This window comes from Alligator mississippiensis, chromosome 1, assembly GCF_030867095.1.
Source record: "Alligator mississippiensis isolate rAllMis1 chromosome 1, rAllMis1, whole genome shotgun sequence".
NCBI lineage: Eukaryota > Metazoa > Chordata > Crocodylia > Alligatoridae > Alligator > Alligator mississippiensis.
In genome coordinates, this window is record NC_081824.1 from 5991572 (window position 1) to 6005140 (window position 13569).

Sequence of the window (13569 nt, forward strand, 5' to 3'; positions counted from 1 at the left end):
CACCTTGTAACAAGAGAAAAATGCATCGTCGGTCTCAGTGAAGAACTGCTGCCTTGCTACGATTTCTTCTGTGGTCGTGGGATAAGAAAACCCATCTAGTGATGTTAATTGCACTGCAGCATTTGTTACATTATGCATTAAGCCATTACACAAAAACCAGTGAAAGAGCCTGAAAATGTGTATATTAAATCTTGCCGCAATTACTTCCTTGACTTGAATTTGTTGACAAGCTCAGATGGAGAAGGATCTGGCACACTGGGATCCCTCTGCCTTATCTGAACAGACAGGGAAGGATTATAGGGTCAGATGTTGAGCTTAAAAGAGGGATATACACATCTAGCAGGAATTTTTAAAAGCTCTTCAGTATTTAAACCCCAATGGGAGTGAGCATCTACTTCACACTGTTCTCTACAGCAGATGGTGGGTCAGACAGACCTTTTCGGTATGCATCAGAGTTGTATTGCACGGTATTAAAGGAAGCAAAGAGGTCTGAGTCACTGGTCGTTCCACAGTCACCTAAAAACGTATCATAAAAGCGAAGCATTCAAGGGGGAAAAAAAACTAACACTTGGCCCTTCCAGAGCATCATTCCCCCAGGCCGTCAAAGTACTTCATAACCTACAAGTTTCACATCACCCCTGTCCTGTGGGTACAGGCAGAATTTCCCCATCTGTAAAATGGGCATAAATGGAGGCATAGGGAGCTTAAGGTCTACATTTTCAAAGACAACTGTGGGGAGGGGCAGGATTTAAAATGAAATCCCATCTTTGGCTTTGAAAAGTTTCATAATAAGGAACTGTGGAACCACAGCCAACAGCAGCTCCCAGACCTTCTTTAGACCTGTCTGTCAGTGGTGATGAACATGTCTCCCGTCCTCCCAGATTTACCCACGGCCTCTAACTTGATGGAGGCTTCCTCATCTTGGGGAAAAAAAAAGGTTAAAATCAGGTAGAGGGTTTGGCAGAAGTATTTTAATGGTTTTGAAAAAGGAAAAAGCATAATGGCTCCAAGTTTACAGGTGGTGGCAAGAATGTCTTCTAGTTGTAACATCTGCCAAGGGCCGCTCTGCCCTCATTTTCCATCTTCGTACAGTGACGGCACGTTTTAAATGGTCTTTCCTTTTACTACAGTTCACAGGGATGTCCTCATCTTATTCCCAGCGCAGTCCAGGTTTATTTCAAGAAAACCTCTCTCTGCTACACTGTACCTGACTGATTGAGGTGATGCACTTAGTATTGCAATGAATTAAGAATAATCTCCCAATGCAGTACAGCAGGCCCAGCTGGCTGCCTCACTTGGCTTTGCATACAACATTTAAGATCTTTATTGATGATGTTTCTCCCCATCTTGCTTAATTTTGTTCAGTTGCCTTCTCTGCTTATTACCTTCATAAAACAAAAAGGGTTTATTGCCAAGTGAAAACCTAGTGACTGCGTGCTTGACAAAAACCGGGCCAATGCATTTCTTTTTAATGAACGGTAGGCACTACTGTTTCCCCATTCAATTTTCTTATCTCCTGACTAGAGGCACAGAGTTGTTCTGTCAAAGAAGGCTGCGAAGAATTTGTTCAGGAATAAGACAGGAAGGGTAAAACAAGGATGCAGATGAGAGAAACTTTGAAGCTGTGTATGTGAGACTAAGAGAACAATGACTGCAATCAGTTGCCAGAGTCCACCGGCATGGCTCCCCCGGCATGCCTCCACTCATGCTGGACTGTTTTCCCCTGACCAAGGCTAAGCCTAACATTCAAGGCGGTGACCGGAGAAGCTTCCCAGTGTATCAGTGAGCAAGCCGACAGGCTGGGAGGACTCAGACCGAGAGAATGTGCTGCAAGCACTGCAGGCTGTTTCTTCCAGATCAGACGCGAGGAGCAAGTCCAACCTGCCTAACCTATGGCTAGAAGGAAGGGAATATGCTTGGAGGACTTTGTTATGTCTTGGTCCTGTGTGCTTTGTGCCTCTGGGTGAAAGAATGAGATGAAACTTTGACATGAAGAAGTTGCTTCCCAATTGCTTCAATCAGTTGCTGTCATAGACACCTGAATGGAAACCCTGGGAAGATTCAAGCCCAGCTATAATTGCTGCTGCCTGCACCCAGGATGAAGTGTGGAATTCCACCCCCAAGTGGTAAAGGCCCAAGATCTGATCCCTGATGGGGTCTCCTTGCTTGACAGAACAAGGAGCAAAGGGCTCAAGTTGCAGCAAGGGAAGCTGAGGTTGGATATTAGGAAATTCTCTCGCTAGGAGGGTGGTGAAGCACTGAACAGGCTCCCCAGAGAGGTAGTGCAGTCTGCATCCTTGGAGGTTTTGAAGATCTGGGTAGACAAAGCCTTGACTGGGATGATGTAGTTGGGGCTGGTCCTGCTTTGAGCAGGGGGCTGGACTAGATGTAACCTCCTGAGGTCCCTTCAACCCTCATTTTCTATGATTCCTCTGGAAGGCACTGTAAAGGGACAGCACTGTGGTGCCAGCTCAGTATCAGGACAACATGCATAAGCATCGTTGGTTCTTTCTATCCAGATACAAGTTAAATGAGGGTTACTTGTCTGAGCAGTGCCTGGCACAAGTGTGTCCTAGTCCTTGGTGATGGGGTGCTAAGTGATACCTCCAGCTGCTCTAATTCAGGGGGTTTCTTAATTACTTGAAAAGCTTTGACAGGCTTTTTGTTCTCCATATGTATAATAGTCCCAATTCTGCTTCCAGATGCACCAGGGTGACTTGCACAAATGTCATGTGGAGGAGATACATGTCTGAAACCAAATTTTGTAGCCAATGTCCTTTTTTGATTGATAGATGCACTCTCCACACAAATTTAATGTCATTTTATAATCCCAGCATTTCAAATTTAGTCTCCTTCAAGAACTCCATAACAAGTTGGGTTCAATTTTCAGCTCAAAATGAGATACTTGCATTTCTAACGGCTGCTAGTGCAAGGTCAAGCCAGCAGTTGAAAGGCAAAGTCTGCTCATTTCTGCTTTGTACAAATACCCGTACCAAAAAATATCACAAACCAGCCCTACAGATAGGAAACCTGGCAAATTTGCTGATGATGCCCGAGGCATTGCAAAAATACAACTGGCTTTCTCAAACTGCAGTGTATGGGTGCTGCAGTGCTGAGCATGGAAAAAAGGGGTTTGTCAGTAAAACTAATAGGACTTGGAAGACACGACAGAGGAAGTTTTTGGAACAGCACGTGTGGGGTAGAAATCAAGCATGTGACTCAACAGGGATGGGAGTTAGATGTCTCAGTCCCTCTAAGCTGCGTAGAAAATGAAGCTCAGGGTGAAACTTAGTTATATCTGAGCTCAACTACACTTGGTCAAGGGTGATACAGATTTTATTCAACTCGCACTGTCAACTATAAAGCCTTGAACAATTATATTTTGATCTATTTCTGCAGCCTCAGAAGATCTATGAAATGAAATCTTTATAAAAAGATCTCATGGCCTGCTGTTTTTGGAGTCTTTCTACCAGCTGAAAACCAGACCTGCTGTTACTCTTTCTGGAGTTTGACTGAGTATGATGGGATTTCACATCATTGAGGTGTTCTGAAAAACATTTAGAGAGACAGCTTTCATTCCCCGCATTTCCTCATACGTTATACTAAATTCAGTTCAATCCCAGATGTCTGCCTGACAATTCAGTGCAAACAGCTTCCTTCTCAGGTTTCCTTTAATTTTATCAGGTTCAAGCATGAAGCTAACTCAAAGACCTTTCTTGGTACCACTCTTGATAGTTCAGGTCATGCTCTTAAACCAGAGCAAACTCTTGTGCAGACACACGCATGTATGTTCCAGGCATGTCATGTTTTGCATTCCTGGCTTTTCAATATATAATTTTTTTTTTTTTTTTAACACTCTGCGTGTTCTTTGAACACAAAAATTAGTTTGGATAACAACGGTGTCACATGCATGTACCTTCCCTCTCCGTCATGGCCCATAAGACATTGGAAATGTAGAGTACTTGACATTTATGTAGCATGTGCACACATCACCTATCAAATGCTAAACATATCCAATTCATAAGTGTTAATGCTAGAGCAGACTGTGATGATACTTTGACCTTGTGTATAACTCAGGCCATGGAATTTCCCCCCAGGAAGCCCATCATCAAGACCGGTGACTTGCAGCTGACTGAAAGGTGCACATCTTAAAGAAAAATCCACTCATGATTTAAAGCAGGGGTTCCCAACTGCAGCGCAGTGCCAGGTCGTGAAGGGTTGGCTGCCAGTCCACAGGAGGGCTGGCTGCCAGGCCAAAAGTGACCGTGGACTGGCAAACCGCAGCCTGGAAGTGACCGGCATGCTGCAGGCAGGTAGCCAACCCTTTTTTATACCGAGTTTAAACAAGGGTTGGTTACCTGCCTACAGTATGCCGGTCACTGCTCGTCCGTGGCTTGCTAGTCCATGGTTTGCCAGTCCACAGCATCAAAAGGTTGGGAACCCCTAACTTAAAGGCTTTGAGTGATGGGCAGTCTACCATATTCCTTGATCAAGAATCTTCCCTGCACTAGATTTACATCCCCCCTCCATCGGGATCGCATTCTCTCAATCTTGCACAAATTCAGGCACAAACTGTTGCTTTAAAAAGCAATCTACTGCCTTTTTTTTTGGTGAGAGAATGGCAAAATGAAGGATTATGAGTCCATGTTCCTGGGCTCTGTTCCTAGCTCCATCACAGGCGTTTTTTGCAACCTTGAGCAAGCCAACCAGTGTGCCTCAAGTCTCTTCAGTCATAAAATGGAGAGAAAGACACTTGCATACTTCACTGCGATGATGGAAAGGCATACTTCACAAAAGGTTTTCCAATGTTTTGAGATCCCACCAAAACAAAGCCAACTATTTTGCTAGAATCCCTCTGTCTCCTTCTAAAAATAGGGAGCTTAAAAGAAAGGGAAGATTGTTTGATAGCAGGATGGATAATAAGCAATAAACTATCCATGAAGGGACAGCTGGGTGACAGAAGAGCAAGAGCAGGGAGGAATTGGGTTGGGGGTGGAAGGAAGACAGGGGAGAGAGCGCTAGATGTCATGTTTGAAACAGGCAGGGAAATGCTGCAATTCACACTCAGATATAACAGCTTTGCAATTATCAGCTTTTCCAGCTGTGAAAGCTTCTGATTAGGTTTTATATTTCTGCAGTCTATAAATACATGTAGATATCTAGATATGTAAAAAAGATTGTTCTGTTTGCTTTTGACATATTTAAAAATCAGGTGTAGGAAAGGAAGCAGATGTGCTTGTTTTCAAAACTGAAAGTCATAAAAAACAGTGCGTGAAGGTTTTACGCTAGCTGAGATTCAGGAAGGAAAAAAAGTAATATTTCAGTGGGGTTACATTCAAAACCAAGGCAACATGTAGTCTGTTGGCAGCTAAGCTACACACTTAGCAAACCAAGAGCAGCAGATGATTAAATCTCATTATACCTGTTCCATTGCAAAACATTTTTAGGTACAACTAGGGCCTCTCAAAGCACTTACTGTATTAATGACATCAGGAGCACATCGTAAAATCTAAACAGCTAGTTTTATGCCAGGAGATAGAGTCAGGCAACTTATTCAGTTCCAGGAATCTCAGAATTACTTCCCACTCGAAGCAATGAATAAGATGATAAAATAAGTAATGTGCTTCTTACAGCAAAGACCTACCCAAGTTGTTGCAGAACTCCCCTACCATGCCGTCGGGGTTAGCCGTGGGAATTTGGGTAAGGCCGGTCAGAATGAGGACATCGCTGTTTTTCAGAGAAGCCTGGTCCATGGGCTGAAAGAGATCATTCATTGCAAAGTAAATTTAGTAACGTTAAGAGTGGCAGCACAGGTTCTCGTTCAAGAGGAGGACCGGCAATACAGCACCTAGACACAATGCTGCTGAGAGAAGGATGATGGAACATTTTACATTTCTGAGCACCCCGTCCTTCATGGTAATGCAGTTCAAGATAGTCAGAAGCATAAAGCACTGCTAACTTATACCTCCCAATAGCTGCTAGTTATTGACCTATAATTGGATCCCTTAGATCAGGGGTTGGCAACCCTTGGCACAGGTGTCAGTGTGGCACATGAAGGTATTTTGCTTGGTGTGTGCACCTTAGGGTGGATGGCGGGTGAGGGGCTGGGGCTGCACTGCCACAAGGATCAAGCCCTTTGTGGTTCCCTTGCTGTTAGCTTGGAGACACGTGTGCACCTGCTGCCGGCAACAAGCTGGGCTGGGACTCTGCAGATCCTGGTGCAGCTGTTTACAGCCTCCCAGCCGCCTTACACAAGCAGCCCTGGACACATAGTGGGCAGCAGGGGCCTTCTCAAAGCCCGGGCGGGCTGGGGCAGGCAGCCGGGAAGCTGCAAACAGCTGCACCAGGGACTTTAGAGCCTCGGCCTGGCTTGTTGCTAGCGGCAGGTGCATGCGCACCTGGGTGTATAGTGGGGGAGCCATGATGGGCCCAATCCTCGTTGTAGCAGCACACCCCTGGCCCCCCTTTCCCACTATCTGCCCCAAGGTGTGTGTGCACCTGCTGTTGGCATCAAGCTGGGCCGTGACAGCTGGCCTGGACTCTGGGCAGGCCCCTGCCGCCTGCCACGGAGCCCAGGCTGCTTGCAGCAGGTGGCGGGGAGGCTGCAAGCAGCTGCACTGGGGTCTGCAGAGCCCTGGCTCGGCTCGCTGCTGGCAGCAGGTGCATGCATGTCTCCGGGCAGATGGTGGGGAAGAGGCCAGGGCTGTACTGCCACAACAAGGACCAGGCCCTTCAGGGTTCCCCTGCCATCCTTCCCTGGCACACCAACATCGTCCAAGTAGAGGTTACGGGTGTTTTTGGCACTCTGCCCAAAAACATTGCCAACCCCTGCCTTAGGGAGAGGTATCCCCCAGAGACTACTCATCCTCTAGCCGTAGGACTTAAGAGCATGTCTGAAATGTTACAGACTAGACCTTGCTGAAGACTGTGTGCACAGGAGGCATTTAACACTTGAGTGTTACAGACTGTGCTAGCCCCACATTAGTTTGAGTGCAACTCAAGGCACAGCTCTGATCTACAAAGCCGGATGGTTTAGGGTCCTAGCATCTCAGATTCCCCTAGCCACCTCTCTCTGCTTTCCAGCTAAAGTAGGTGCAGTCATCTGGGACCTTGAGCTCTGGATTTTTGTGTGCTGAAGATGTGGAGTCAGGGCAGGGGCAGCAAAACATCTCCAAATACAACATCAGCTTCTGCTTCACGGAGAAAAAGCCAGAACTTGGTGACTCCGAGACAAGCCAGGAAGGGTTATTTATTGATAGAGACCTTATTGTGGCATTTTGATTTTTTTTAAAACTATTTTAAAGTTGGTTAAATTCATTAATAACCAACTATTTTAATTACAATTATATTATATCATTATAAAACTATTTTAAAGTTGCTTAATTCATCTGGAAAAAAAAAATCAGTACGAGCCGAGAAACCCAAGTGAACTGATACAGACATAGCATCATGTCTGCGATACTACAGGCAGTGAATGAAGGGGGTAACATATACAGCACAGATCCTTTCAGTGCTGAACCTTCTTCCAAGATGTGATCAAAATAGCGTAAGAGAATCTCCCTCAATAATTAATATTTTGCTGAAGCTTGTGCTTGAGGCCACCAGCTTAAAATACAAGTTCTCAAAATAAGCGGGGTCTTCCAAATGGTGCGGCGTTCTGATTCCCTGCATCTGTACCATATATTACATTGGCTTACCACCCCAGGTACAAATTACTCTGGACTAGACAAGCAGGACATTCAGATGTCAGGTCCTATTGGCTGCAGTTGTGTGTGACATCTAGTATATATAACATTCCTGTTACGTCTCATTCCTAGCAGACAGGGGTTTCAATCCATTTGTTGGCAGACTTGGCAGAGAAGCTGACAACTAATGGGCCATTGAAATGAATGGAAATTTCATCCTGTAGAGAGTCCCTCTAGTAAGTTTTGAGGCACTTTGGCAAGGCAGCATAATGGAAAGCTTGTATTGCTATGGTCTGTGCTGTGCACAGAGGATGCCAGTCACTAGGGCTGAAGATGGAACACCCTAGCAGCATTAATTAAAGCAGAAAGGAAATAAATGACCTCTCCTGCACCCCATTCGAGATATGTGAAAGTTTGGAGATAATATTTATGAGGGTGCTAGTCCAGGATACATGGATCCCCAATACCCAAAACTCAATACAACCCAAACTGCTACGGCAAACTTTATCCAGAGCAAAAGCCACTGCCTCCCCAAGGCCTGGGCAACCGAACTGCATGTCACAGTTGGGCTGGGGTTCCGAAATCTCTCGGTTCTGGGCTCTGCTAGGGGCCACAATGCAGCCCTGGCAGTTACGGTCTTCAAGCCTCTGGGCTAGGAACGTGTACAATACAAACAGGGGCCAAGGATTCTCCAGTGTAGATCTACGGCACGTCCCTTGGCCTCTCAGTGATCAAAGGTTTCTGTGTGAAGCAGATGCACGGACCACTATGAGGACCCACAGGGTCTTCAGCATGGCTCCCTTGCTCTCAGCTACCCAGGGCAGCATATGCAAAGGTGCAAAGGATCTTGTAGCGCCAGGAAACCCACCAGTGAATTTTATCCCTCAACTCTAAAGGGAGCTGCCATGCATGCAGGACCAAACCCATCATGGAGGATCTATAGCAGCCTTTGAATTCGCACAGTGCGCCTGTGGAAATGAAATGCCAATACTGCAATAAAAATAATATCGAGTCTGTCTGTGATAATGTACAGAATGATTAGGCCATATTACATACACATAATTTCAACTCCTATTGCACTGTGAAGGCTTGCATTGATTTTCTGGGGTTAATGCAAAGAAGATGTCTTAAAAGGCTTTTAGTGACACTTCTGAACCCAAGCTGTCACCTCATATTCGCAGCTTCAGTGCCTATTGGCAATTGCACGCGATTCTGGTATTGATAGGCAACAAGACAACATTTCATTGGAACACTTTGTCAGAACATAGAAGCAAAGAGCAAAATTTGTAGCGTCAGGTCCACATCTCAAATAACCACTTGTAAAGCCTTCAGCTGTACCACACAGTTGTGAATGACATCTGTCTGAATACCTGGGCTTGTATGTCCCATCAAGGTGCTTTGAGTACCTCAAATGAGGCCTCCTATTTTCTACAAAGAGGACCACAGTCTCTATCCGTGTATCCACATGAGGGTGAATACTTTGCAGTTCTTTAGGAACTAAGGATGCTGGATAGGCCTGGGCAATTTAAACCTCACAGCCCAATTTAAACCTACGAAGCCAAGCCATGAGTTGGCCAAGATCTCTGGTCGACTGATCCGTATTTGAATAACTCTGGACCTACCGTAGAAATTCCCTAAGACCAGCAGAGTGCTACCATTTTGTCAGCATTCAAAATAATCAAGAAAGATAAACCTGAGTAACTATAGGCTGGTTAACCGGGTAATTTTCTCAAGCAAAATAACTGAAGAAACAAATACAGGATTCTATTGACAACGAATTGAAAGACAGGAAGAGAATGAATGCCATTCAGCAGGGCTTCATGGAAAACCCGTCTTGTCAAACAAACCCTTTAATTCCTTGATGTAATTACATGTTTTCTTGTCAGCAGAAGGTAGGGCAGGGTGGCACCTTAGAGACTATCTGGTTCAGAGAGACATGAGCTTTCATAGGCAATAGCCTACTTGGTCAGATGCCAACATAAAGCACCCTCCTATATATGCACCCCAACATCAGTGTCTGGCTCATCCACCGGTCTCCTAGATCCATTCTTAGCCTAATGTCTGTCTTCCCCAGATAGGAAACCTGCATCTCTGCGCAGCCCCTGCACTGAAATCCCAAATGACACTGCCTCTCTCTGCCCCCTCTGCATGTCCAGCATCTGTTCTGCTCCCCAAATTAAGTTTGAGCCCCTTGGCCCATTTCCCCCACAACAATTATTGTCCATTTTCCAAAGCTGTCCAGCATCTCTGCTCGTCCCCTCTCATGTCTTCCTGTGTCTGAATCCATGAGAACGGACGTAGGCAGCTGGATGAGTCGGGGGCAAATGTTGATGTTGGGAACTACATGCTGGAGGGCACTTTATGCTGGTATCTGATGAAGCAGGTACCCTGTACTAAACAAAGATCTTAGGAACAAGGTACAGGAATGACAGCTATGTTTTATCTACAAGAGGAACTACAGCCAGGAACATATAAACACTTAACGCAATGGGAAGGAGGTCCAGTGTGTACAGCATTGATGATAATGGCAGCAGCAGAATAGGTGAGTAAGTTTAACAGAGCAAAGCAACATAAAAAAAGAAGCAATGTTAAGGCTGCATCATTAAAATTTGGAAATGAAAGAGTTAAGACCCTTGTAGCACTGTTAAATGTGGCCATGTTGCACATCCTGTATATCTGTGGTACACATTTACAGCAAGAAACACTAAAATAGAAAATACAGTTGAAATAGAAAAAAAAAGTTTCCCCTGCTAACTAAATACCACAGAGTATGTAGGATGTGCAGCAACACTCCTGACATTGCTTTCCTGACTTCTTAATGCTAAAAGCTTAAACCTAATATCACACCATTGTATATAATTTTCTGCATTTATTTCCAATTTAAGGCAAAACACACATGGAGGCCCAGGTTTAAGGGTTGATGCACGTTACATTTAAATGCTATGAGTGCATCTAGGAAATACTTATTCCTTAACCTGACACTTGGTTTATGCAGCTTTTGGAGACAGTGAATCATTACTAAGTCAGCTAGGAGAAGTTGTGCCAGCTCTTTGCTCATGTTTTGCCCCCTACTCTTCATCTGTCTCTAAACTGTAAGATTTCAGGACAAGGCTGTGTTTGAGGAGGAGGCTGGACTAGATGACCTTGAGCGGGATCCCTTCCAGCCCCACTTTCCTACAATTCCTATGACTGGAGTTTTTTGGGGTTACCAGAAATATTTAAAACAAGAACTGCAGGAGCTTCTTTCCCAAGAAAACAAGACAGACTAGAGACTGGCTTAGACCTCACTCTCTGTCCAGGAGATTAGTCGGACAGCTTTGGGGATGATCTCCAGGATTCAAAGGAGCAACAAATTCACATGTGCACCTTCCATCTGAATCATCTCATTCAGAAACACAAATCCAACCACCATCAACAGACCGGTCTCTTTGTGGCCAAACTAATACCTCCACTTCTCCCTCCAAAACCTCTTTGTGGATGCTTAGCCACCAGAGACTCAACACCGCTATTACACAGAGGTCTCACCCCAGCCCCAAGGGCTCTTTTCACAGCACCTGATGAGACCATGCTGCCCGTCACACCAGCCCATAACCTTAATGCCTTTGACTCAGACCTCTCAAGGAACTAACTTCCAGGCTATGTTTAAACATTGCCAATGTTTTGGTCAGTTTAAAACACAAGCTTTTCGAAAGTGCCAGGGTTGTCCATGTGTTCAGCACCTGAAATCTTGACTACTGCATACCCATTTCTCTGACCTCAACAAGTACAATATTGCCCCACTCATACGAATACTATGGCAACACCATTTTCCTAGCTCATCCCTGTGTCCCTGATACTCCACTCTCTATTTTTCCCTTTGACGTCTCTCTCTTCCATACTTCAAATATAAGCTACCTGTTTCTATTTACAAGGCCTCCTAAATTTATTCAGTATCAAGAGACTGACTCTCATATCCCACCAGCTGTGACGCTAATCTCATTGCTCCCTTGTAACATTTTCAGTAGACACTCTCTGGCTTTATGCTTGGAAGGGATCCCCAGCAAACACCCGCACCAACCTACCTTGATCTTCCACTGGGCCAAAAAACCCTACATTCAACCCCATTTGGCCACGGGAGATGTAAAACTTGGTGGAAGGGTTCAGGGCTGGCTAGTGGTGGCTTAGTGTTACATAAGCTGCACAGACCAGCTCTTGTCGCACAAGCTCTCCCATGCCAGGAAGTTGTTACACGTGCTCAGGGTGCAACTTCCAAGGCGTTCCTGATATTCGTTAACTGCCAGCCAATTATTCAAGTCATGGGCAGGCTCCACAGTAACTGGAACGCATGGTCCAGGTTTCCATTTCTGAAGTTTGTATGTGAACAGAAGTGTGACAAACATCCACAGTAGGAAACCTATATATTTTTTGCCTCTCCCCCACTGCTAAGTGACAGAGTCCATGGAATTTCAAGGGATTTTCCTCATTGTTTCCAAAAAACAAAATGTCACCTTTGGACAAAGAGGACACATGGACAATTATATCCTAATAGATGCAACTTGTAGAAGCACAGGGCTGAACCCACTTCTGGCATTCCTTGAGAGAAAACAGGAAACCAGACTGAATTATGCATATACCAGGGGTCAAGAGGGGCAAGTCAAAATTACCCAGCTTGGTCACTTCCAACCTGGCCACCTGACTACCATTGCTTCTCCTCACTACTGAAGCCCCGGCTTTGCAAGCTGGATAGACTGGCTCGATGGGCTGAATCCAATCTGTGGGCCAGACTGCTGACCTCTGCCATACCCCATACAGACTTTCTCCTTGCAGTGTCCCATTCAAAGTACTGCCAGTGATCAATGGTATTTCCCTTTAAAAGTCATGAAGGATCATAACCCAAAACAGTGTGATGGCTTAGGATATAAAGAATAGAGTTAGACACTCCAGTATGTAATACTCCATAAACATAGTTGCTTTATATAAAGGGTATGAAAGTTTATCTACAGTAGTTGGTCAGCTGCTGAGAGCAAGCTTTTAAAATGCATGTACTCAAAAATGGGTGCATTTTGCAGACACTTAGGAGGTAGTTACTTAGTGATCATGAGCCTAACTTTTTTTCTTTTACTATTATTATTTTTAAATACATCCTGTTAATATTGCTCTTAACCATTATAAGTGACAACTTATGAAGCATATAGTGTTGAAAACTTCTAGCCATTCTTTCCTCTAAAAATTTATGGATCTTAAGAGAATTAATTTACTGGAAATTACATCTGCAGCACTATAAAGACTTTGCCCTTAGCAGAGAAGGTTGGAAATGTTGGCAGCCAGTTAGCCATCATTCCTTCCAAGGGAAGATATTTTAGAAGTGATAAAGAAGCAGCCTCTGAACCATCTTTAAAGCCAATTTAGTGAAACACAGGGATTTTTTTTTTAAATGTTGTATTGTTTAACAGGTTATGAGATTAATTTGGCTTTTTAAGTTATGGCAGGAAACTTTTACAACAGGAAATTAAGCTAAAAATTTAGTTTCTGGTAAACAAGGAGGAGGACTGTCTTGCCACCACCAAATGGATGCCGGTCCACTTTAACAGTAGCAATTGTTGCTCAATGCTTACCAGGAGTCAGTCACCAACTTAGATGGGGAACTCCTATACACTGCACAGCACCACCCAGTGAAGAGCCCTTTCTTTCTTGAGCATTACAATTCACCTCCCAAAATTCAATAGAGTTAGTACCTGTGGATGTGTTGTAAGCAGGGAGGATCCCGAAACATAGGAAACCTTTTCATAATGCGATTGTATAATCCAGTTGGAGCTTCCAAGTGCATAGCCAGAGCTGAGAGGAGTGACCTGCACAGCGCCAAACAGCTCCTGGGGTGGGGAGAAACAGACTTCAGAAAAGAACA

At 44.7% G+C, this 13569-nt stretch overlaps 1 protein-coding gene across 1 annotated transcript in view; it reads right to left on the bottom strand.

Moving 5' to 3' along the window:
- Positions 1-13569, bottom strand: part of INTS9 (integrator complex subunit 9) — an 88585-nt gene that overhangs the window by 42274 nt on the left and 32742 nt on the right. The window contains exons 8-9 of the mRNA XM_014610238.3: positions 13400-13534; positions 5645-5756 (exon numbers count right to left, since the gene is read on the bottom strand). Of these exons, the coding sequence (XP_014465724.1) occupies positions 5645-5756; positions 13400-13534 (247 nt within the window). The remainder of the gene's footprint in view (positions 1-5644; positions 5757-13399; positions 13535-13569) is intronic.